At 46.4% G+C, this 26,917-nt stretch overlaps 1 protein-coding gene across 1 annotated transcript in view; it reads right to left on the minus strand.

Annotated features, from left to right (window-relative positions):
- The window catches only part of LOC138102840 (mothers against decapentaplegic homolog 2-like), a 121,844-nt gene that overhangs the window by 16,164 nt on the left and 78,763 nt on the right, over positions 1-26,917 (minus strand). Inside the window, exons 3-5 of the mRNA XM_069000591.1 lie at positions 8,641-8,730; positions 7,306-7,499; positions 6,671-6,805 (exon numbers count right to left, since the gene is read on the minus strand). Of these exons, the coding sequence (XP_068856692.1) occupies positions 6,671-6,805; positions 7,306-7,499; positions 8,641-8,730 (419 nt within the window). The remainder of the gene's footprint in view (positions 1-6,670; positions 6,806-7,305; positions 7,500-8,640; positions 8,731-26,917) is intronic.

Below are 26,917 nucleotides of genomic sequence, written 5' to 3' on the forward strand. Positions count from 1 at the left end.
ACACACATGACCCAGGATTGAGGAGTCCAGATTGGGTCAGAGTTGATGCAGTGATGTGGCAAAAACTCATATGACTTGGGCCACAAGAATATGCTTCTCCTTTAGCAATAATGAAACCAGATGACAGTGCGAATGAGACCGAGCAGGACATGGCGACGAAGCTCCGAGCATATGCAGATTCCATGCATGGCCCAACACATGCAAGAATCGCAGCTGTGGAAACACATCTGCAGAAATCGGAAGATAAGATAGAGAAGAATCACCAGGAACTCAAGAAGGAGATTAAAGAGGGCCTTCTCCAAATCTCAGCAGTACAGATCAGACATTCTGCTACCAAATGCAGACGTTCCACAGAGAGAGAGAGAAGGTACATCCCATGAAGTGAGCTGTGGTATTTCCTGTATGATAGCGGGGAAAATATGAGGAGGTTAGAGAGACAACCCACTTCTGCTCTGGCAGCACGAGTGCGTGAATTGAAGTGTAGGAATCAGTCTCATAATCTGAAGGTCGTGAGTTTGATCCTCACACAGGGCACCATTTGACACTAACCGTGCCGTAATTACACCTCCCCTGATGAGGGAGAAATTTAGGGTCTTTGCCAGGAGTTCGGGACACGAACAACATCCAGCCTTCTCTACTTTCAGATAGTTGTTTATTAAGTCTTATCAGAGAAACAGAGCCACTTAACGTGACCCAGACATAGCACAGAGCAGAGAATGCAAGAGAATGCCCTGTTATCAAGATTTACACAGTCTTTTAAAGGTAAATTAACCAATGGTCACTAAAAGCGTACATTATTTTTACTTTTCCACCAATGTATAATAAATCATCTTGTCACGCAGACAGGAACTGCAGAATTATTTATCCAATCATCCCAAACTACTTCTACTGCAGAATATGGAGTAGTAGTAGAAGAAGAAAGTCTGGACAAGAACAACAATCGTCCATTTTGAAGTATTTTGCTTTTATCTATTTACTATATTATCAAACCCAAATCCTCTAAATTTTTCACCCTGTGACAATCTTACATAATATTCTATCACCTAGTTCACACCAGTGTAGATTCTAATACTTCCCAGAGGGTAGGCAATTTTGTCTAAGGACAAAGGTAAAAAAAAGTGTTGTCCGGGGGGGTAGAACCCTTCAAAACAGGCAAAGAAATATTCTCTGCACTCTGGGTTCCTACATCAAGGAGCGCGAGACTCAGAAAGGAAGTTCCACCAAAAAGGAAGCAGCTCTAATTTCCCATAGCTGAACTGCCAGAAATGATGGAAGAGAAGATGACATATCTGATCCCCTTGAAGGAACCTCTAAGATGTATGCCCAGGGAAAGAAGGATAACCAGGAATAGAGGGGCCCTGCCTCTAGCCAGGTAGAGGCCAGGGAAAACCGTGTTTTTTGGACTGTGTGGATTCGTTGGCCTGGTACATCAGAACAACAAAAATATGATGCCTTGGCTGACACTGGTGCGCAGTGCACAATAATCCCATCGCAACATGTGGGGGCAGAATATGTTTCTATTTCTGGTGTAACAGGTGGATCACAGGATTTGACCCTGGTGGAAGCTGAGGTGAGCCTGACTGGAAATGAGAGGAAGAAACACCTCATTGTGACTGGTCCAGAGGCCCCATGCATTTTGGGCATAGACTTCCTCCGAAGCGGGTATTTCAGAGACCCAAAGGGACTCAAGTGGGCTTTTGGAATAGCTGCTGTGGAAACAGGGGGCATTAAGCAATTGAACACTTTGCCTGGGCTATCAGAGAACCCGTCTGCAGTCGGCCTTCTGAAGGTGGAAGAACAAAGAGTACCAATTGCTACCTCGACAGTGCATCGCCGACAGTACTGGATAACTCGAGATGCTGTGATTCCCATCCACAAGATGATCTGCAAGCTGGAGAGCCAAGGGGTGATCAGCAAAACCCACTCACTCTTCAACAGTCCCATCTGGCCAGTGCGCAAATCAGAAGGACAATGGAGATTGACTGTGGACTATCGTGCCTTGAATGAAGTGACTCCACCATTGAGCGCTGCTGCGCCGGACATGTTGGAGCTCCAGTATGAGCTGGAGTCCAAAGCAGCAAAGTGGTATGCCACTATTGACATTGCCAATGCATTTTTCTCCATTCCTCTGGCAGCAGAGTGCAGGCCCCAGTTTGCCTTCACTTGGAGGGGCATGCAGTACACCTGGAACCGACTGCCCCAGGGGTGGAAGCACAGTCCCACCATCTGCCATGGACTGATCCAGACTGCACGGGAAGAGGGTGAGGCCCCAGAAGATCTGCAGTACACTGATGACATCATTGTGTGGGGGAACACCGCAACAGAAGTGTTTGAGAAAGGAGAGAAAATCATCCAGATTCTCCTGGAAGCCAGTTTTGCCATCAAGATGAGCAAAGTCAAGGGACCTGCTCAAGAGATCCAGTTCCTGGGAGAAAAATGGCAAGATGGACGGCGTCAGATTACCACCGAGCTCATCAGTAAGATCACAGCAAATGTCTCCACCAACCAACAAGAAGGAGATGCAAGCTCTCCTAGGTGCCATAGGTTTTTGGAGGATGCATATTCCTGAGTACAGCCAGATTGTGAACCCTCTCTACCTGGTTGCCCGCAAAAAGAACGATTTCCATTGGGGTCCTGAACAGCAACAAGCTTTTGCCCAGATCAAGCAGGAGATTGCTCACGCCGTAGCCCTTGGCCCAGTCAGGACAGGACCAGAAGTGAAGAATGTGCTCTACTCTGCAGCCTGGAACAATGGTCTGTCCTGGAGCCTTTGGCAGAAGGTGTCTAGTGAGACTCGAGGCCTACCACTAGGATTCTGGAGCCGAAGCTACAGAGGGTCTGAAGCCAACTACACCCCAACAGAGAAGGAAATCTTGGCTGCCTATGAAGGAATCCAAGCTGCCTTAGAGGTAATCAGCACTAAAGCACAACTCCTCCTGGCACCCCAACTACTGGTGCTGGGGTGGATGTTCAAAGCAGGGGTTCCCTCTACCCACCATGCCACCAATGACACATGGAGCAAATGGATTGCTCTCATCACACAGCGCACCTGTATCGGAAAACTGAATCGCCCTGGGATCTTGGAAATAATCACAAATTGGCCTGAAGGTGAAAACTTTGGTCTTACTGATGAAGAAGAACAAGAACTAGTGACACGTGCTGAAGAAACTCCACCATACAACCAATTGCCATCAGAAGACACACACTACGCTCTTTTCACCAACGGTTTTTGTCAAATCGTAGGGATGAAACAAAAGTGAAAAGTAGCCATATGGAGTCCCAGGCAACGGGTTGCAGAAGCTACTGAAGGGGAAGGTGGATCAAGCCAACTTGCTGAAGTCAAAGCCATCCAGCTGGCCCTGGACATTGCTGAAAGAGACATGTGGCCAAAGCTCTACCTCAACACCGATTCATGGATGGTAGCCAATGCTCTGTGGGGATGGCTAGAAAAGTGGGAAAAAGCTAATTGGCAGCGTAGGGGAAAACCAATCTGGGTTGCTGAAGAGTGGAAAGACGTCACTGCCCGGGTGAAAAAGCTGGTTGTGAAAGTCTGCCATGTAGATGCCCATGTCCTCAAGAGTAGGGCTAATGAGGAACACCAAAACAACGAGCAGGTAGATCAGGCTGAAAAGATAGAAGTGTCACAGATAGATTGGAAACACAAGGGAGAGTTGTTCCTATCTCGATGGGCCCCTGATGCCTCAGGCCATCAGCGCAGAGATGCCACCTATAAGTGGGCACGAGATCGAGGGGTGGATCTGACCATGGACAGTATCTCCCAGGTTATCCATAATTGAGACGTGCACTGCGATCAAGCAGGCCAAGCAAGTGAAACCCCTGTGGTATTGATGCCATGAAGATTTTTTGCCTTTTCTTTTATACCCCTATTATACCTTTTTACAACTTCTGTATTCTTAGTGCTTTTTCCCTACATTCTTGGACTTGTTTGTTAAGCTAAGAGACTAAACATTTTAGAAGCTTAGTAGCTAGGGATCAGTGTGCCCCAGACCCCAAGGTCCTCTCCAGAACACATTCTGTAAACCAAGATAGAACCATCCAGGGGAAGGTTCCTTGGGGAGGGGGGCTCACTTGAGCCTCTCACTGGGGAATCTTTGATAGATATGCTAATTAGTAAAACCTATAATGCTATACCCGATCTTTGGGGGCATACTCGGCGGGGTGCATCTTGATACATATGACCTGGACATGTGCACCTAAGGATGCTTAAAATAAATACCAAAGTAAAATCCCTTTCCCCCTTCTAACTGTGTATGACTCTTGATTTTAAGACCAGGAAAAGGCATCAGTTGCTGGCGACCACAAAGGGACACTAAAGACCTTGAAACTCGCAGTCTTGGGTTGGAACACATCTTGCTTTGCCACTCTCTTTGCCGGCAAATTACAGAGGGGCCAGAGCAACAATCTAAGACTGTAACCAGGACTTTAGGACCCAGCACAGAAAGGCATCAGTATGGTGGGTGGTGGTCCAAATACAAGTATGGAGAGGCCTGGCAGATTGATTACATCACACTGCCTCAAACACGCCAAGGCAAGCGCTATGTGCTCACAATGGTAGAAGCCACCATGGGATGGCTGGAGACTTACCCTGTGCCTCACGCTACAGCCTGTAACACCATCTTGGGTCTTGAAAAGCAAGTCCTTTGGAGGCATGGCCCCCCCAAGAGAACTGAATCTGAAAATGGGACTCATTTTAAGAACAGCCTTATCAACACCTGGGCTAGGGAACATGGCATTGAGTGGGTGTACCACATCCCTTACCATGCACCAGCTGCAGGTAAAATGGAACGGTGCAATGGATTGTTGAAAATCACCTTGAAGGCACTAGGTTGGAGAACTTTCAAAAATTGGGAGCAGCATCTAGCAAAGGCCACTTGGTTAGTTAACACCCGAGGTTCCACCAATCGAGCTGGTCCAGCCCAATCTGAACCCCTTCACACACTAGACGGAGATAAGGTCCCAGTAGTGCATGCCAGAGGTCTGTCAGGAAAGACTGTTTGGGTTAATTCTGCCTCGAGTACAGACAAACCCATCTGTGAGGTTGTCTTTGCTCAGGGACCTGGCTGCACATGGTGGGCAATGCAGAAAGATGGAACAACACGTTGTATACCACAGGGAGATTTGATTGTTGGGTGAAAACCACATGTAATGTGAAATGCCTGTATACCACTGCTTGCTGAGTGTCACTGTCACTGTTTGTATATAGCTGTATATATGTATATATATGTGTATGTATTAATGTGTGTGTGCAGAGTTAGAATATATTAGTTGGGGCACTGAGTCTACCATATGGGATAAGGGGTGGAATGTCTTGGGGTGACTTTATGATGTGTATCCCCTATCACTGCTCTATGCCCAGAAATTAATTTTGTGCCTTTCTGTGCCTTTAAACTGAGCCTGAGAGGGGGAAGAGGAAAACACCGAGCGAATTTTTCAAAAGCAGTTGTTCGAGGACACAGATACACACTGCTCTGCGTTCTCCTGCTGCGGTAGCAAGAGTGAAGGAAGCAGCTTGCTTGTTTTTCAGCCAGCTTTCAGCTCCTTTTCTCTGGAGGGAGACGAAGAGTTGAACTTTGTTTTCCTGACACTTCGGTTTTTCCCTTCTTCTCTTCTGGACTGTTTCAAGACCAGAACACATTGGGAGAATTTTCCACTGAGGCCGCAGAGGTGGGACCACACCGACACAGCTCCGAGGAGGAGGAGAGAGACCACACCTACAGAAGGACTCTGAAATCTTCCCAGGTTTCTGTCCAAAGCGAGAGGTCTTATTATTTAGCATTATTGTCCTTTCCCTGTGTGTTTGTTAAATAAATAGTTTTTTTATCTCTTTCACTTTTCTCAGAGGAAAATTTTTTTTTTCCAAACCTGGTGGGGGAGGAGTGGTTGTAACCTGCCTTCTATCAGAGGATATTTTCCTCCAAATTTGTCCAAACCAGCAGAAACATTTATGAGAAAATTTCAGCTTTACTTGGTTTTACACTCCAGGCAAATTCCTGAAGGGATAGGAAACACAAAGTTGGGGCAGGAAACAAAGTTCACTGATTTTATATTTCAGTAATAGTACCAGCTTTTGGGTGCACTGTAGCAGGTTAGTCTTGGGGTGGGGAAGGGGCAAAGAAGGAGAAGAAGGAATTCTTTGATTTCAATATTGTTAGGTTGTTCTCTCATACTAAAAAGACAAAACTGTCCACACGATATTAACAAATACCCAAAGCAGACCTTGATCGATTGTGAGCTACAGATCAAAACACTAAGTCACTGATTTGCAACTTAAAGTTTTCTCCACAAACTACATGTGGTGAGACTGAGTAGTAAACTGCTGCTCAATCTCCAATATGCAGCACTTGGCAACCCCTATATGCTTGTAAAACAGATTAAAAGCATAAGACAAAGGTCTATTTTTCACTCATTAGCATTCTGAATCTTAAATAAGATACTGAAACCAAGTAAGCAATATAGTTTCACACAGGATCGTGTTCTGCAAACTGCAATGTTCAGATATTTCTATTGGAATTAATACACAAAATCAACTAGATCTAACTTATTGGCACATTTTGCAATTAATTTGATCACTTAGGAGCATAAAATTACCATCTTTGTTTCAGCAGCACAATGTTAAACGTACTGTTTACAGCAAAAGTTAAGAAAATACCTGGTATGTAATTGCTCTGTGGTTCAATTCCAGCTGGAAAGTTAGTGTTTTCAGGAATGGAATGGGTATAGTCATCGAGAGGCGGCAGTTCTGTTAGAATCTCAGTGTGCCGTGGCACTAGTACAGGAGGCAAGACTGGAAAAGCAAAATTCAAAGCATTAGTAAGACCCTCAAAATACACGCTTCTGTGAGCTAAAAGGAAAAAAATATATCTAAACCATCTAACAATTTCTTCAGATGTTTTGAAATTTTCTGAATCTCAGTACTGCTAGTATTACGATTGTACTGCTAGTGGTAGAAGCAGATTCCTGAAGTGCCTCTTGAGTAAGACTATTCCACATTAGCAAAGGTGAATCATTTCTGTTCTCCTTTTCAGTCTGGGTCGTATTTAGCCATGTGGAAACTGCTAGCAGTCCTGGAAATGTTTATTGGGGTAAAGGTATCTCCACATTCATAAAGATTTTTCAGTAACTTTACTATTAAAAACTATCAGGGGTGGTTTTCTCAAAAGCCGTATCTCTAAGAATCTTGTACTTTTGGCAAGAGAAAGCATAATCTTTCTCTTTCTTCACTTATAACATTATGCTGATCAAGTATGTACAGATGCTATACAAAGTCAGAAGTAGTCTTCCTACCTGGTGTCTCCACTCTCTGGTAGTGGTAAGGGTTTACACATACTTCATCCTTTTTAAGATTAAAAGCATATTCACAGTTTTCAATTGCTTTAAGTTCATGGTGACTGTGAAGATCTGGCCAGCGCCACAAACGACAGTACATAACATGTGGCAATCCTTTACGATGAGATACCTGTAGACGGCCATCAAGAGATCTGGAGGGGAAAGATGTTAAAAAGTTTTTACAGACCGCATGCTCTTAGTCACTCAAGCAAGAGTGTACACCCATGGGATGGAGAGTTTATTCATTCTCAGAATTCAGTGGATTGATACTGCTAGTGACATTTATATTCTTGTTGAAAGGCTTCAAATGTGATAAAAATGATCATATCAGTAGTCTCTTAACTTATATTTGAGTTGCTCAAATCATTGCCAGTGAATTTAGAATTTATTAAAAGCCACTTTACCTCCAACCAAGTGCTTAGGATGATTGCTTCATATATTTTTTAAATGCAGAAGAGAGTTGTTAAAAAAAATAATAAAATCACACACTTGATGGTCCCTTCTGCTACTAAACCTCAAAGCTTTGCTGTGGCATAGATGCTTTATGGCTTTAAGTTTAAGAATTCCCACAGGACTACAAATAAGCCTATAAGCAGTCAGCTGCCCAAGTGATCCACATGGCAGTATAACTGTAATGCAAAAGGCATGAATGCACATCTTTTAAGGACTGTACAGTTTATCTTCTTGACTTTGTCTGCCTTACTACCAGCTGAAATCGTTTTGCTAGTTTTAAGACAGACTGCATATGCTTACACAAATGCAGATGTTTATGATTGTTATGGGATGGGAGACAAACCTCAATACACAAATCAAGTAATGTGACATGAAAAAATAAAGACCCTGTTTAGAATTTGCCTGCCATTAACTACTGAAGAATTGACAAACAATTCTTTAGTAGCTCATATCTGAGCCAATTAGCAAGATTTAACTGAAAGCTTGTGACATACAAAGCAATTTAAATACTTTGTAAGATTAGGTCTAAAGAATCAAGCTTCCCAACTTTGCCAATATAAATACCAAATCATATTAGAACTTGCATTTAACAAGTCTTCCCATTCTTTCAATAGCACTGTCATGAAAAATCAATATTGCAGAATTAGAGTTTAATTTCTCAAAACATCAGCTTATAAAACTTGAATTTCTACACTGGCAAGCAAATATTTTAAAATGCTGTACCATGAGAGGCCTAGGAAGCATTTTAGTCTATTTTACAGCTAAAGCATCCCATTACAGACCCTCCAAAGCCAAGCCCTCCCACAAGATTTCTATGATGCAAGAGGGCAGAATATTCACCTGGTTTGTTCAGAGAAGCTGTAAAGGCCTGTTGTATCCCACTGATCTATCGTGTTTGGTGTACTCAGTCCCCAAATTTCAGAACAAGTGCTGTGCATAATAAATTGAAAACAAAAACAAAAAATTGATATGAATATGGAACATGGTTATTCAAAACACTATGGTGTCAAACATGGAAAAACGTACAGAATACTTCCTTTCACATAGAAGATAGAGCATTGTTAGACTTGTATTTAGACTGACATCTCATGCTATATTTTCTATATGAAGGAGGCTATCAAAATGGAACAAGTGATTCAAGGTAAATGATAAATGTTTTTAAAAGTTGAACAAGTTCTCTGCTTTTAAGTAGTCAATACAGTTGTAAAGTTACTTAAAACAGGCAAAACTTCTTCAGCCTAGCTCTTAAAAAAATCAGTTTTAAAGGGTAGTTTCTGGGTTTGTTTCTTGGGGTTTTTTTGTTTGTTTTTAAACATAAGCTTCCCTAAGACTTCAAAAAAAATGTCATGGATGTCTGAAACTGAACATCACAATCTTTCATGTACCACCACTTAAGCATTAATCTCATTCTTCATGCACATACTAATTTGCTGCTTTCCCCAAAAGAGGAAAATTCAGACTTTAAAGAAAAGCACATTGTAGCTAATACTTCTCACTGTTTTCTGTACTCTCCTTGATTAAAGAACTAAATATTCTTTTCTATGGTATACAAAACACAGAATGTTTAACACAGTTTTACAGTATAGTATTTTAGGATTCAACTACAGGATAACAAACCTTTAATTGCTAAATCAAGGATGAGGAAAAGAGAGACAACTAATTTTTTACCAAACTGGTTCAAGGACAAGATGACAACAGTAAAGAAAAAGGAGCCTTCAGTCATAGGCACAAACTAAAAGCAGCATCAGATTTAAACAAAGCAAGAAAACAGCATGGGATTGTAAACAGAAAGCAGACTCAGAAGCATAAATCCAGCTCAGCTCTATCACAGACTTACTCTGTGACCACTAAAAATGGACAGTTTATTTTTTATATGTGACATACAACTAGACTTCGCACCTCAGAAATTATGAGAATTTGGTTCACAAGCAACTTACATCTCCACTTCCTAAATACAGAGCCTGAAGTTTGACTGTCTGCTACAGTCCCTTTAAAATGAATAGCCTCTGAAAAGTTGCAACAGAAAGAAAAGAATCCAAGTTCACCAAACTCCTGGTTTTAAATATAGGTGTTGCAATTTAAACTACTAAACTTAGCTGATACAGTCACAAGTTTGGATTGAGTGCTTAAGGGAAGAGAAGTGAAGTAGGTATTTTTATTTCTCCTTCCTACACAGGGAAAATTCATTAGTGTTATGAAACAAGAAGACATAAACATAAGTGTGGGCTACTGATGAAGGGAATTAATGGTTCTTGTCCCCTTCTTGCCTGTCCCAAACACCTCATTTTTAGTGCCATTCCAGGGAGGCTGAAATGTTCATGCAATTGATCAGCAACCCAAATTAATAAACTGGCTATCTGATCACAGAACATACATGGCAGAAAATTTAAGTTTTGAGAGTTACTTTTCATCTAGATCACTTCTATTCACTGTAGAGCTACATGAGCACTACAAAGGAGGAATAAGACTATAATTGTGGACAGCAGCCTGCATTTATCACAAATAAAATTGTTACATAAAATATGGCCTTTGACATTTTACTGATTACGGACACAAGTAAAGGAAAATCTTGTACTAGAGAACTTTTTGTCTAGTAGAGAGCAGCAGTGTCAGACGAGAAGGCCCATTCTCTGATTTAGATCCAGCTCTTCAAAAGAGCCAACTCTCCTGAACAAGTTACATCTATCTCAGACACAGGCAGCATCACAGATCTCTAGAAAGAGTGGGCAAAGAGGGATCCTGAGCATCAGTGTATCAGCAGAGCCTAAAGCCTCTCTTTTATACGTTCCTAAGATGTCTCTAGGATGGTAGACTGCCAGAAGCTGCATAAGGATTGAAATAGTTGCCCTGAAGACACATAGGGAGCCTGTGGGATGCCAGGGAGCATTCCAACACTGTACTGTGTCCTTAAATATTCACCACTACTGCTTGTAAGACAGACCATCACATACATTAAATTAGAAGAACAATGAGCAGACACAAAGTCTGCTGCATATTAATTGACACAGTCATCTCATTACCTTTGAGCAGTGGATCCTTTATACAAAGCAGTGCTCCAAAGCTGACACTGTTACAGACTACACATTCCCAAAATTGTGGGGTGCATCACTGGTATAAGCATGGCATGCCACACATTTGCTGCACAAGACTTAAGACAGCACATGCAAAAGGAAAATTTCACAGTTCCTGACAAAGCATGATGAATAGGAACAATATTTTATATTGCTAACCTCTTCTCTCTATAAATATTCAAACTATCAAAGCTGACAGCTTATTTCATAACCTACAGAAAGACAAACGGTATCCTGAAGTGACTGCAACAGAGTCATAGGTTGCAATGAAGCTCAGGACACCATGGAGGGAAGGCAGGCCAGGAGGTACAGAAAAAGTGAACAGTTAGAGCAAAACTGCTCTAATATTCAGAAGCTTACATGATATGCTATCTTCCAGGATGTATGTCTGCTTAGAGTTAGGATTAATAGAAATGTTTTACTGGTTCATCTACACTATGACTATACTCAACTCCAATAATCCACAATCAAACACAGAAGAGTCTGCAGGAAATCAACCCATACGATCAATAAAGTCAGCTCAAAATAGCTTTTACTGTTCACTGGAAGAAACATCTGAGGAAATAAAGTGGTCTCTCCACTCTCCTGCTCACATAAAAGATCCATTGCCTGAGATGCAAGACTGTCCCCCCCCACTACATCACCCAGACAGTAAACAAGGCCTCTTAATAGTCACACACATACACACTAAATCAGAATGAAATTCCTCACAACCCTAAAAAGCATACTTCATGCACAGCACTTCCATGACAGACCACAATATGTTCATTCATACGCAAGCAATAGCCTGACAGAGGGCAGACATATCTATTCATCCCAGAAAGGTGGTGCTGGAAAGGTGACTGCATTCTGAAAGATGTTTAAACAACCACTATAAACAACCACTAAAACCCTCTGAAAGGGAAACAGGAGTACAGAATTACTGTCCCAAAATAAATAGAAGGCATTCTTTCCTAAATCTACCTTTCTGAAGCATCCAAAACCCCTTGTGAAGAGTCCTTTCTATGCCTTATTCCATAAAGAATTTAGGAGAATCAAGGATTAACATCTGTACTCATAATTTAAGTCTTGTCTGGAAACATTCCCATGCCCTGGAACATGATCATTTATGTTAGAAAGCAGCTAGGATGTTTCCCAGCACTGGGCCATGCCAATTACTGTTCTTCCACACAATTCCCAATTTTGTGAATGGCACATCATCAGAACCACTTCAATGATATTTACATATGAAGTACCAGAAACTCTATACAGAAGTTGCTAAATATCATCCCAATTCATACATAACTGCAGTTCCATTTTCTTCTTCTTTAGTCTCGGAAAGCAGAACTGTAAAGGAGCTTAAAAGGCACTGAGTTCAGTTGACAGCCTCCTCTTTACCTGAAGTGGTAGCACTAGAAAAATGGCAAACAAAACCTGAAATGCAAATAGCATCATGTTGTAGATGAACATGCTGGCTACAGCACCAGAGGAACCCCAGAAATTGAAACTACTGGGGTCCTCCCAGGCTACCCACTGCCTCAGGTTTTTCTTCAGCCTGAATGGAGTGGCGTTATCCTGGTCAGAACACCAGAAATTGAGTTATATTAAAGACATGACACCTCTTGAAAAAATTTATTCCACCAACAAGTGGTGCCGAGATGAGCACCTTATCCCAGCTGAGTCACCCATGTATCCCAAAGCACTTCCTACAGGTATGTTCCTGATTTGCGGGAATCCCGGTTCCGGGGGGGACCGTGCACTCTCAGCAGGCTTTCTGTACTAACACCCAACAAAACCCAAATTTTGTATTGGGAAAACCATACTCAATTGGCCCGCCAAAAGAGAGGAATACAGCAATTAGACTCAAATTGTGATAGCGAAATTGTTAGTCAATGTCTAAAAGAGTCGCTGCATCACTTTTCCTGCCTTGGGTAGCAGCAGCAAAGGCCCTGGGCCAAATTACTCACCTTGAGTGCTGGCTCGGAAAGCATGCTAACTTAACATTGAGTGCCCTCTCTCAACTACTTGAGGATGAAGAAACCTCCAGGCATGCAACGCTGCAAAACAGAGCAGCAATTGATTTTCTTTTATTGGCCCATGGACATGGCTGTGAGGAATTTGAAGGTCTGTGTTGTTTTAACCTGTCATCTCATAGCCAGAGCATCCACGTGACAATACAGAAAATGAAGGACCAAATTAAAGAACTAAAGGTAGAAGGAGACGCGGATTGTCTCGGAAATCTTTTTGGACGATGGGGACTTGAAGGATGGGTGAAATCCTTAGTCAAAGCTAGACTGTGGGTGATTCTAACAATTTTTATGGTTTTAAATTTGTTTGGGTGCCTTAAGAAGTGCCTATCTAAGTCAATAGGAGAGGCTTTTCCTTTAAACAAGGAAGAGGGAGATGTTGAGGTGGCTGAGCCAGCGACTGTGATGGCCGAGGGGTCAAAGAACTCTGAAGCAACAGAGGCCCATTGGTGGGCCAACTCTGAAGTTTAAGAGCACCCCCTAACTTAGGGTGAGAAAGGAAAAGCCTCTCCCATCAGGCTTTGTGGTGCTATGCAGATTGGGTCTGGTTGGCTCATTGCCCACTTCACCCTTCTCCCCATTGGCTCCCATTCCCTAGTCCCACCTTTGTACTGCCCCTGTGCCCTCAGATCATTGGCCCCTGGTGCTCTACCCCGCCCCTGTATAAAACCCTGGACACTGCATTGTTCTTTCATCTTTCGTCCCTGGTTACCTTCACGGCACTGCAATAAACCTTCGTCCGTGGAATGCTATACAAGGACCCCTCCTGACTCTTTTGTCTCTGGTAACGTGTGAGCTATCCAGCTTGAGTGTGTGTGTGTCTCCGTGCCTCCAGCTGCACGGGTGAAGTTAGCCTGCTAGTGTGCTACACAGCACCGCTGGAGCAAATCCCCTGCCCGGGATGCTTTCGGAATAATGCAGCAAACTCTCCACTGACCAGGCACTGCGTTAGCATCACGCTAGTCAAAGCCCACATTATACAGAAATCATTACAGAATGGTCTTGGACATTTAACTTGCTTATTTGCGAAATATTGCACTGAGCCACTAACATTTTTACTAAATCTTTTATATCTTTTAGAATCTACAGCCACTAACAAGTTTGCCAAGTCCACGTTCAAGGCAATCTTCTCCATTTGTCTTTTTTCCTGCATCTTATAATCACAAGCCTTTTTTCCATTTAATCTGTCTACCCCTACATTTTCTGAGGCATTTGTAGTTCTGGAGCTGTGACTGAAATGAAAAATAATTTCAGTAAACCATGACAGTACCCCATTTATCTGTTTTAAAGTGGGAGATGAAAGCTTTCAAATTCTAGAATTCTTATGCAAAGTCTTCCCTATAGATGTGAGCCTGACATTGGTTTTCACTCACATTTTCACTGAAAGACTGAACAAGAAAAATGTAACAAAAAATATGATCAGGTTTTCACTTGAACTGGAGAAGTTACTTAGCACGGGGACACAAACACCTTTATACCAGCCTAACATTTACAGGACTTACTACCTTGACTTAGTACCTTTGTCAGGGGGGTAGAAAAGAGGTGCAGAATTTGCTTTGAGAGCTACACCAAGCTATTCAAACAAGAGTTAGAGCAGTAAGAAATGACCACTAGATTTATAGAATCCCATTTTTTCACAAATGGGCAAATGCCAATGCATTAACATTGTTCATGGCTGCTTGCGAAAAATTTGCCTGAGAAAAAAGGTTGAAGTCTGCAGATTGAAGATCTGTACCTTGCATACTAATTGGTTTTTGGTTGGTTGGTTGGTTGGTTGGGGTTTTTTGTGGTTTTTTTTTGTTTGTTTGCCTGTTTTTAAAATCTTGCTATGTAAGATCTTACATCCAAGACTTCACACAGCAACATATGGAGCAGGAAACCAAGGCAAGACCACCACTATATTGACTTCAGCTCTGGTTCATCACTGGTGATGCTCCTGTGAAGACACTATCCCATTACACTCCACTGATATTAACTTTGAGAAAAGGATCAATGAATTGATGGATGAAAGAATAGAAATCTTCCTCTCATACCAGTTATCTTCTTCCTGATGCACCTAAGGTTCAAGAACAGCTGGGAGGGAAACATACCAAACCTTTGGAACTAGTTCAGAGAGGGTCTCAAAGACAACAGTAAAAGGAAAGCCTGATTTAACAAGCTTAGGTGTAATATAGATGAAACAAAGTCAGCTACTAAAAAAGTTCATTGGCTTACATACAGTATTGCATTCAGCACAGACAGTTCCTACTAAGACTGCCAAATTCCACCTTGGACTTCTGGCGGGCAGACTTTGGCCTGTTTAGGACATTTATTGACAGAGTCCCTTGGGAGTCAGTCCTGAAGGGCAAAGGCATCCAGGAAGGCTAGATGTGGTTTAAAAAGGAATTGTTAAATATTCAGGAGCAGGCTGTCCCCATGTGTAGAAAGACAAGTTGTCAGGGAAAGACCAGCCTGGTCAAACAGAAAATTTAGGCTGGAACTTAGGGGAAAAAAAAAAAATTTATCATCTCTGGAAGGAGGGTCAGATAACTTGGGAGGACTATAAGGATGTCATGAGGGACATATATAGGGAGAAGATGAGGACGAAAGCCCAACTAGAACTTGATTTGGCTGCTGCAATTAAAGACAACAAAAAGTTTCTATAAATACATTCACAGCAAAAGGAGGGTCAAGGAGAGTCTCCATTTATTGAATGCGGAGGGTAGTGTAGTGTCAGGGTATGAAGGAAAGGCAGAGGTATTTAATGCCTTCTTTGCCTCAGTCTTTAATATCAAGACAAATTGTCCTCAGGATAACCAGCTCCCTGAGCTGGAAGGTAGGGACCAGGAGCTGAGTGAAGCCCCCATAATCCAGGAGGAGATGGTTAGTGACCTGCTATGCCAATTAGATACCCACAGGTCTATGGGCCCAGATGGCATCCACCCCAGAATAATGAGGAAACTGGCAAAAGAACTTGCCAAACCACTCTCAATCATATACCAGCAGTCCTGGTTAACCAGAGAAGTTCCAGCTAATTAGAAATTAGTAAATGTAATGTCCATCTACAAGAAGGGTTGGAGGGATGATCCAGGGAACTACAGGCCCGTCAGCCTTACTTTGGTGCCAGGTAAGGTTATGGAAGAGATGATCCTGAGTGCCATTACATGGCACATGCAGGACAATCAGTGGATCAGGCCCTGGATTTACAAAAGGAAGGTCCTGCTTGACCAATCTGATCTCCTTTGTCCTGAGTAACCCAAAATGTCATTGTATTCCATATGTATCTATGCCCAAATTTGTTACTGTCTCTTTAAGACCCTGTAGCTCAGCCAGAAATGCAATGGCAGGACAGGGGGTGCCCAGGGCTTTTAAAAGTTGGACCATGCAGGAAGCCCTCTCTCTTGCCATTTTGGCGCTCTCTCTCTTTCGCCTTGTAGCTCTTGCTCAAGGCAGAGGTTCCCTTTTGTGGTTTATTTTCCGTTTTTCTCTGGCCTCTGGAAGGGGTTGTTTAAGGCAGGTTTCTGGACTCACAAAAGTAGCAACTCAAGAAGCTGCATTTCACGATCAAAAACTGTTTCAGAGTAAAATTTGCGACACCCGTCAACAGTGCGAAGCCTAAGCTGGTCCGGGGTTGGGCTGCCATTCATCAGTACCTGAGAGTCCATTTTCTTCCCCCCCATGAAAGCAGGGACCCAAGAGAGCAGCACCACCACCGGCAAAGTCCAGCGGGTGGCAGGCGGTAGCAAGCAGTAGCACTGACCCCCACAAATGCCAGCAATTCCCATCTGCCACTAAACTGCTTCATAAGCTCCTACCTTCCTAGTTGTTTTTTTTTTCCAGGGGCAAGGGTGCACTGAGTGGGGTTAGTCTGCCACCTCCCTTTTGTCTCACAGACCACACAATCACCTGAAGAGCACGCCATCTTGGAGGGAGGGCTGCTGATGCCTTTTCCCTTTGTCTCTACATGTAGAGGGATTCCTTGTGGAACAGGGGCATATGATACCCCTGGAAAGATTGGACAATCCAGGGTTGCTGAGGAAAAACCCCTGAACTGGCCCCTGGCTGCAAGCAAGCCTGGAAAGCACCTGGCTGCAGGCAGCCCTGAAAGTCCTTGGCAAAGTTATACACTGGTCAGCTCCCCCACAGATTAGAGGCCGTCTAGAGGGACTGGGCGTGAATCTTTGCAAAAGTAGATATAAGCTTGTATAGTTAAACAATAAAGCAGAGAACGATGATCAAATCGTATCAGTGTTCGTGTCGTTACTCTGGCTAGCTCTTCAGCACTCGGGCCCCCCCCAAACCTGGCGCCTGAGCAGGGACTGGAGTGATTTTCACTTAAATGCAGTTTGTTTTCGCTTGAATGTGGCAAGACTCCGAATTATCGCAACGACGTTGAGGAGCCTGGAGAGCTAGAGCGGGAGTGTCCTGGCAAAAAAGTTGAGTGGAGCTGGAGACCGGAGCTCGCGCGGCCGAGCGGGTCCCCGCAGGTAAGAAGCTATGGAATACGAGGCTGCCACTCGTGTCCTAGCCAGTATCCTCTCTAAGAGAGGCAAGACTGTAAAAGATCGAGATCTCTATGCCCTAAATACATGGGCCCGGGAACAAGGGTTTTTGAAATGCACTTCGCTTTTGTTCTCGACCGAAGAGTGGTGGGAAGTTGGAAACAGACTGTGGCTGTCCACAATAGAGGATGGAAAGGAAGGTAAAGAAGCAAAAGCTCTCGGATTAACATGGAGAGCTGTGACTAATACCCTTGCAGAAATGAAAGCAGAGAGGAAGGTGGCTGTGGCAGCCATAGAAGCCCTGGGGGGTGGCAGCCCCGGAAAAGAAAGAGAGGGGGGTCTCACGGAGCCGCAGCCGGAGGCCAGGGTGGAGTCCAGGGTTGCGCGATTCTTCGGGCTGACTGCGGGTCGACCGATGAAGGGAACAGCAGCATCCGTGCATTCCCTGCGGGAGCTGCTGTACATGATGGGGAAGCAAGTTACCCCAGAGACGCCTGAGGGAGAAATGGTTGCAAAGGCGGAAGTACAGGCTCCCAACTCTGGGGTCGGGGCGCAGACGAGCAGAGGAGAAACGAGCGGTCCTAGCTGCAGGCCGAAAATGGCAGCGCGCCACCCCCCTCTGCCGGACAGTGGATCATCGTCCGACTGTGAAGCAGCCTCCACGACTTTGTCGTCCGCAGAGCCAGAGCCAGCCAGGGCTACCGGGGGTCAGCCCCAAGAGGAGAAGCACCGAGAGATGATGCATGAATTAATGAAGAAGCTTGCTGAATTGTCTACGCGTCAGGACGCGCTGGAGTCTAAGGCTTGCAAAACCACGCCATCAGTACCGTGGCATCCTGTGGACCCACTGGTCAAGACTGCCACCAGAACTCCTACGTTCCTGTCCGGAGAACCGGGCACAGGGCCTACAGCCCCTCCCTTCCCGCAAGAAGAGGTGCACCCATCGCCTCCGTCAGACCCGACGGCAAGGATTGATCCATTGTGAAGGAGATGGAATGGAGTTGTCCGTAACGCAATTATTGAAGGAGATTGGCAAGCCGTAGATGCCCTAGCCTGCCCTGTACTGATACAAGGGGACACTGCAAAGAAGGAACCCCATGACTGGAAGATCTTGCAGCAAGCAAAGCAAACGGTCACCACCCACGGCTTATGGTCCGAAGCTACACGGAGCATCCTGCGGTTTATCTTTACAGCAGATGTCCTGTGTCCTAATGATTGCATTAACATCGCACAATTGTTGTTAACCCCTTCACAGTTCCTGCTCTGGGAGGGAACGTGGAAGCGGCTAGCGCAAGAAGAAGCTAGAAAACACCAAGGTGATACACAAGACCCACTGTATGCACTCCAAGCCGACATGCTAACTGGGAGCGGGGCTTATGGAGCGACGGTGACACAGCTGACCATGCCCACAATCATTCATCAGTTGTCACAGATGCTTGCCCATAAAGCCTTGTTGTCAGTACCCGAAAAGAAGAAGTCACCTCCGTTTGCAGCAGTCCGACAGGGGCTGTCGGAGCCATATGGTCAGTTCATCGACCGTCTGTCAGCAGCCTTGAAGGACGCAACTGAGCTCTCCGAAGAGCTCCAAGAGCAAATGTTACAGACCCTTGCCTTTGAAAATGCTAATAGGCAAACTAAGACGATTCTTGCCATGCTGCCCCAGGGAGCAGGAGTAGACGAGATGCTCGTGCGTGCTACCCGTGCGGAGCAGTCATCTCAAATAGCTGCATTTACCGCAACACTGGAGAATGTCCTGCAAAAGCAAGGACAAGTCATCGCCGCAGCACTGACCAGAGGGGCACAAAGGAAAAAGGGGGCGAAGGCCGCTGGCTCACCTCCTGGTCCCCAGATGGGCGCAGTAGCCTGATTTTGATGTGGTGAAGAGGGGCACCTGAGGCTCACTTGCCAGAAACCGGCGTGGTGCCACAACTGCAATTCTGGCACCCATGCCACCATAGCATGCCGCCATGAGGGAAATGGCCAGCGCAGCGCAGTGGGGCCACGCGCCAGGACACAAGTGAGCGCCCCAAAGAGCCACGAGTCGAGTGCAACCCCCGTGGTTTCCTTCAGCAGAACCAGCCAGCCACCTGAGGGAGCCTCGGACTGGACGTGGCAACCTCAATAGAAGTCACACTGACAAACCACCAGGTCACCCTGATCCCGACCACAGCCAAGGGCCCCCTGTCATCAGATGGCCCTCGTCTGGGTGGCCTACTCGTGGGGCCGTCATCAACCAGCCGGCAGGGAGTAGTGGTGCTCCCTGGAGTCATCGACGCCAACTACACCGGCGAAATTAAGATCATGGCCTACGCACTGCAACCACCTGTGACTATCCCACAGGGCAGTCGCATTGCCCAAATCATCCCCATTCCCCTAATGACCAACAGGGGAACCACCAACAGCAGTGTCAGCGGAGACCATGCTTTTGGGTCCTCTGGATTCGACGTGTTTTGGACATTGAACCTGGCCCAGAGACCTCAGCGGCAAGTGATCCTGCGAAGGGGGGCAGAAGCCATCAAAATACAGTTGCTTTTTGACACAGGGACCGACATTACCATAATTAACCAGGTGGTATGGCCACCTGGTTGGGGACTAGAAAAACCAGCAGTCACACTGGTAAGGGTGGGAGGAACACAAATCCCCCAAGTAAGTGCAACCCCAATTACCCTAGAGTTTGAGGACAATCAAACCATTCTGTGTCACCCCTACGTTATGAAGCTGCCTCAGACCCTGCAAGGCCTGATCGGACGTGACATCCTTGCGCAGCTAGGCCTTGGGCTCACCATAGACCAGCATTTATGCTGATGGCCGCTGCCGATCAGCCGCCCATACGCGCTCTCACCTGGTTAACAGATGACCCTGTCTGGGTCGAGCAGTGACCAGTAACAGACGAAAGGCTGAAGATAGTAGAACAGCTTGTTGCAGAACAGCTAGTGGCAGGACATATAAAGCCTTCAGTCAGCCCATGGAACACCCCCATCTTTGTGATCCCAAAGAAGTCAGGAAAATGGTGCCTCCTTCATAACCTTTGACAAGTGAATGCACGCATGCAAACTATGGGGGCGCTGCAACCTGGGCTACTGGCTCCTACAATGATCCCAGCAAAATGGCAAATCACAAAAAACTGCTTTTTTACAATCCCACTGCATCCAAAGGACACAGAATGTTTTGCCTTTACAGTGCCCACAAAGAATCGCAGTGAGCCTACTAACCGCTACGAGTGGGTTGTCCTGCCCCAGGGAATGAAAAATTCCCCCATGCTGTGTCAGCTATATGTTGACTGGGTCCTACGTCCGATTCGACGACGCTACGCAGAAGCACTCATCTACCATTACATGAATGACATCCTGATAGCTACTGCTAAAGAGTTACCAGATAAAGAGATGCAATGGGTCAGAGAGCAACTGCATGAGACTGGATTAGAGATCACCCCCCAGAAGATCCAGCGGACTGCACCATGGAAGTACCTGGGCTGGCTCATATCAGACTTGCGAATTAGGCCCCAAAAGATCGAGCTAAACACAGAAATCTCCACGCTCCATGATGCACAACGGCTGCTAGGAGATCTGCAATGGGTCTGCGAAGTTGTGGCGGGAATCACGAACGCCGACCTCGCCCACTTCCTGCCATGGCTGCACGGGACGAACACTGCCGAACCTCAAGAATGCTCCCCGGACCAAGCAGCAGCTCTCGCCAAGGTCGCAGATAAGCTGCGGCACGCATGAGTGTCGCGCAAAGAAGGAGTCCCACTCACCATCCTCATCACCCTGATCGGTGCAGCAGGTTCACATGCCATCATCCACCAATGCCAAAAGAAAAAGGGGAAGGACATACGGATTCTCGAATGGATCTTCCCGCCGACTCAGCCACGCTTCAGACTGCAGTCCAGTGTTGGGGTCTCCCCCCCCTGCCATGGAGCCCTGGGAGAGGAGCCCTGGGGGGGAGACACAGGGTTTCCCTGCCTCTGGTCAGCCTCATTCCCGATTGGTTGGTTTGTGTTCCCTTGTGTGGGAAGGACCCTCGGAACCCGTGACTGGGGGTGTTCCTGAGTACAGCCCCGGCCATGCGGCTGGAGAGATAAAGATCTCTGAAACATCTACCAAGAATCTGTCCATATATACTTCTTTTCCACGGGACTCCTGGTTTGATATATGCGTGTTACAGTAATCCCCGCTGTAACAGTCCAGGGTAGAGATGGTGGCGCTTTTAATCCGAAAGAGTCACGACCAAGTGGTGGAGTTGGACGGCAGGGAGGCAGAGGACATCAGTATACCAGTCCGGACAGGGGACTTGGAGTGGATGCCACGCCATGCGGAGGCACTGCAAGAAGCTCTGCTCGGATTCACCGGCGTGGTCCATAACAAGCACCCACGGGGAAGGCTGGCGCAGTTGCTGGGGTGCTATGAGTGGCTGGACCGCCAGCTAAATGTAGAACGGCCAGTACTAGGGTGCACAGTGTTCACGGATGCAGGGAGGAAGACGAAGCGGGCCGCCTGTGCGTGGAAAGAGAACAACCGCTGGAAGACTCATGTCATAGCAGGAGAACCGGCCGACAGCTTGCAAACACTGGAACTGCGTGCCGTGATGTGGTCATTACAACAGTGGTCGAAGGAACCGGTGAATGTAATCAGCAATTCACTATATGTCGTTGGAGTAGCCCAACAGATCCGTGATGCAGAAATCTGGCGTACTAACAACGAACATCTGGGCAGACTGCTTATCACATTGCTGTTGCTGCCTGTTCTGAGCTTCCCCTCCCCCTCCCAAAGACACTTGCTCCTGCCCATGTGCTCCGAGCTCCTTTGTTCTAAGCGCGGGCAAAACCAAATGTAACTCAAACTCTTTAGCAGTGTCTGATTGGCCGCTCACCCCGGGTCCGCCCCCAGTCCGCCCCTTTCCCCTTCTCCTAATAAAAGAGACTGTCGAGGGAGGCCCCGCCCTCTCTTGGCTCAGCTATGAACATCTCTTGTTGTCTGTCTCATTTGAAAGCTTCTAACTGCAGGAAATTGAGCGAGCAGAGAGCTATATTTCTCCCTCTTTGCTTCTGCTGATGGTATTTGCTTTGCAGCTGATACAGGTACCGATTTTAGAGCTACTCTAGTGCTAGATCGCCTGTGCTACCTCTCTAGGCTGCTCGAGGCTTTCTAAGGCATTAAACTACTAGCCTAGCTGGTATAAAGCTGAAAAGATACCTTCCACACATTGCGGCATACCCTTCAACAACGGACACACCCCTACTGTATCCTGCACGTTCGGAGATACCAGGGGAACATCGGGCTGGGAGAGGCCAATGCCCGTGCAGACGAGGCGGTGACCTGTGCCCCCATAGTGCATCTCCCGCCTGCGAGCACTTTTGAGCAAGCCAGATGTAGCCATGATTTGTTCCACCAAAATGAAAAATCCCTGCAGAGACAGTTTAGGATCCCGCTGTTAGAAGCGAAAGGCATAGTGCAGGCTTGTCCCCACTGTAGCCATCACGGCCCTGGGTTGGGTGTGGCAGTTAACCCCAAGGGTTTGAAAGCCCTCGAGCTCTGGCAAATGAACGTCACTCAGGTCCCTGAGTTCAGCCGACAGCGCTATGTCCATGTAACAATTGACACTTTTTCACATTTCCTGTGGGTTACCGCTCAGACAAGAGAGAAGACATTGCATGTGGAGCAGCATCTGCTCTCTTGCTTCACAGTAATGGGGGTACCCAAAAAGATCAAAACAGACAATGGGCCAGCATACACCAGCGGTCGCCTAGACAGATTTATGCAGCAGTGGGGGATAGAACATATCACGGGGATCCCACACTCGCCCACGGGTCAGGCAGTGATAGAGAGAGCCCATCGTACACTAAAAGAATATCTGGGCCGACAGAAAGGGGAAGAGATGGAACCAAGTAAGCAGCTAAGCAAAGTGTTGTTTACATTGAACTTCCTCTCTCTGGCCGGGGATAGGGAGGAGCCTCCAGTGGCAATCCATCAGCAGACGGTTTGTAGGGGAATCGAGCAAGCTCTTCCAGGAATAAGTGTTTTGTACCGTAACCCTTGAACGGGTTTGTGGGAAGGTCCCAGCCCAGTGCTATTTAACGGCTGAGGATATATGTGTGTTTCCTCCCCAGAGGGACCACTGTGGGTGCCCAGCAAGTGGTGCCGTGCTATGCATGCAGGACCCCGAAGCAAGAAGGTGCAGTCAGCATCAGCTCCTGAGGAAAGTAACGCCACTACTAAAACAGCTGGAACTCTGGGACCCCCGTCCCGAGAAGCCTTGGGAGAGGCTGCAGACATGGCTGAGTGAGGGGACTGAGAACTTGCCAGGTCCACCACTCTCTGTAGTGGGGGAAATAGCGAGACCCTGTGGCGAATGTAGTGGCTGCCCTGGGTGGTTGCTAGTGACTTGTGGTGGTTGTCGGCAGACCCTCTGGATACACAAGCTAACGTTAGAAAGCGGGTGGTATACGTGCCCGCCTTGTGCGGACCGTGATCAAAGGCGGAACCAAGAAAGGCAGTTGCATAAATTCTTGGGTATAGCACCAGACACAGAGGTAGAGGGGGGAATTGTTTTTGACTGCCTTGAGACAAGGGCATTGGTGGACATCTTCGATCGGCTGTCTGCCCATTTAGACCGAGTGAAGGCAGTATGGAGTGTGGCAGTGTTAGGGCGAGAGTGTAGCACACGGGTTCGTGTCCCACGGCAGCATGTGGTGGCCCCCTGAGTGCTGGGAAGCGACAAAGCAGCGCTGGGCCCACAAACATTCTGAGAGGTTTGCTTCTTGTAAGCATCCTAACCAGGTCCCACGCAATGTTGACAGCAATGCAAAAGAGACAAAACATGTGGGTCACCCTAGCTAATTTAACGGGGCAAGACTCTATGTGTCTGAGCCTGGCCATGCCAGGGGACCCATTTCGTACCTGTTTAATTGGGATCCCATATTTTAACCCACAAGACTTCCGAGGGATGCTAGACAACAGCTCCCTGATAGGGAACGCCACAGGCAATGGCAATTGTTCAGGGCTGATCGGACTCAAGCCTGAGCAGCAGTGTGCCTGCTGGCAAGCTGCATTCTTGAAAAGCATCGATGTCACTATGGGGACACCTGAAGAGTTAGATCTACTGGGTTCCACAAACCAAACTGGGGATGGTTACATGACATTCGAGCTGCCCACCACCAGTCAATTAAATGTTAATAGGTGCCTTTAGGCCACTGTTGACCCTCTTGCAGACTGGTTTCTGAGAAACTACGAGTCGGAAGCAATTTACCCCCGAATCAACCTCACGGGTCAAGCTCCGAAGCGCCTCCCCATTGGTACGTTCTTAATATGCGGGGACCGCGCGTGGAATGGGGTTCCTGCCAGCCCACATGGGGGACCGTGCTACTTAGGGAAACTCACCCTGTTCCATCCAGGCCTGCATCAACTCTTAAATATCACCCACCCCACTGAAACCAGGGTGCAGCGTTCAGTCCATGAGCTCAAATGTGAAAGGACTGAAGACCCCATCTTTTGGAGTCGTAGTACAATTTGGCTAGCATCTATGTTTTTACCTGGTGCTTTAGCAGCTAGGGCACACGCAACATTACACAAACTTGCTTGCTGGGAGAGGGATGAGCTAAACATAACTTCGCAGATGCTTGATGAGCTAAGCGCAGATGATACTAGTGTTAGGCATGCAGTATTACAAAATCGGGCGGCCATTGGTTTTCTACTATTAGCCCATGGCCACGGCTGTGAAGAGTTCCAAGGTATGTGCTGTATGAATCTTTCTGACCACTCTGTCTCAATTTAAAAGCACCTCTCTGACCTCCAGAGGGGCCTGCACAACCTTCGGGAGACAGACGACCCTATTGGAGATTGGCTTAAGGGTCTGGGTATCACTGGATGGCTGCGTACCTTGGTAGAAGAAGGCTGCCGATTGCTATTTGTAGTTATATTAGGCTTAATAGTATTTGGGTGCATTTTTTCTTGCATTAAAGCGGAGCTGCAAAAGATCATCGACCAGGCCTGGGTTGCCCAAAAAGAAAACGGGGGATGTGTAGAGGGATTCCTTGTGGAACAGGGGCATATGATACCCCTGGAAAGATTGGACAACCCAGGGTTGCTGAGGAAAAAACCCTGAACTGGCCCCTGGCTGCAAGCAAGCCTGGAAAGCACCTGGCTGCAGGCAGCCCTGAAAGTCCTTGGCAAAGTTATACACTGGTCAGCTCCCCCACGGATTAGAGGCCGTCTAGAGGGACTGGGCGTGAATCTTTGCAAAAGTATATATAAGCTTGTATAGTTAAACAATAAAGCAGAGAACGATGCTCAAATCGTATCAGTGTTCGTGTTGTTACTCTGGCTAGCTCTTCAGCACTTGGGCCCCCCCCAAAATCTACACACATGGCAGGCACCCTCTTGGGGAAGGAGACACTTTGCCATTTTGGGTTTCTCTTTGTTCACAGGGAGTCTGCAGGATTTCTGCAACTATATAACTATTGACAATAACTTTTTTTTGCCTGGAGCTGTTTCATTTTTTAGTAAACTTATTTTTTCACTTATAGCTACTTGTATTAGTTTCTCCTTATTGGTGGAAAGGGATTCGTTAAAACTAAAGAGATAACTTATTTCGGAGTGTCCACCTTAAATTGTCTTAAACCAAGACACCTTCTATGACAGTGACCCACTTAGTAGATGAGGGAAAGGCTGTGGATGTAGTCTATCTAGAGTTCACTAAAGCATCTCACACCATCTCCCACAGCACCCTCTTAGAAAAACTGGCTGTTTGTGGCTTGGATGGGTGGGGTCTTTGATGGGTAACAAACCATCTGGATGGACAGGTCCAGAAAGTTATGGAATGTGGAGCTAAATCCAGCTGGCAGATGGTCACTAGCTGTGTTCGCCAGGGCTCACTTTTGGGGCTGGTCCTCTTTAACATCTTTATTGATGATCTGGATGAGGGGATCAAGTGCATCCTCAGTAAATTTGCAGACAACACCAAGTTGGGTAGGACTGTTGATCTGCTCAAGGGTAGAAAGGGTCTGCAGAGACATCTGGATAGACTCAATCAATGGGCTGAGGACAGCTGAATGAGGTTCAATAAGGCAAAGTGCTGGGTCCTGCATTTGGGTCTCAGCAACCCCATGCAGCGCTACAGGCTGGGGGAGGAGTGGCTTGAGAGCTTTTCAGCAGAAAAGGACTTGGGGGTGCTGGTTGATACCTGGCTCAATATGAGCCAGCAGTGTGGTCAAGAAGGCCAATGGCATCTTGGCCTGTATCAGAAATAGTGTAGGTATCAGGACTAGGGCAGTGATTGACCCCCTGTACTCGGCACTGGTGAGGCCTCACCTCGATTACTGTGTTCAGTTTTGGGCCCCTCACTTTAAAAAGGACATCAAAGTGCTGGAGCATGTCCAGAGAAGGGCAACAAAGTGCATGAAAGGTCTAGAAATTATGTCTTATGAGGAATGGCTGAGGGAGTTGGGTTTGTTTAGTCTAGAGAAGAGGAGGCTCAGGGGGACCTCATCTCTCTCTACAATTACCTGAAAGGAGGTTGTAGTGAGGTGGGGGCCAGTCTCTTCTGCCATGCCTGCAGTGAGAGG

The sequence above is a fragment of the Aphelocoma coerulescens genome (assembly GCF_041296385.1).
Source record: "Aphelocoma coerulescens isolate FSJ_1873_10779 chromosome W unlocalized genomic scaffold, UR_Acoe_1.0 ChrW_unloc_scaf_2, whole genome shotgun sequence".
Classification (NCBI taxonomy): domain Eukaryota; kingdom Metazoa; phylum Chordata; class Aves; order Passeriformes; family Corvidae; genus Aphelocoma; species Aphelocoma coerulescens.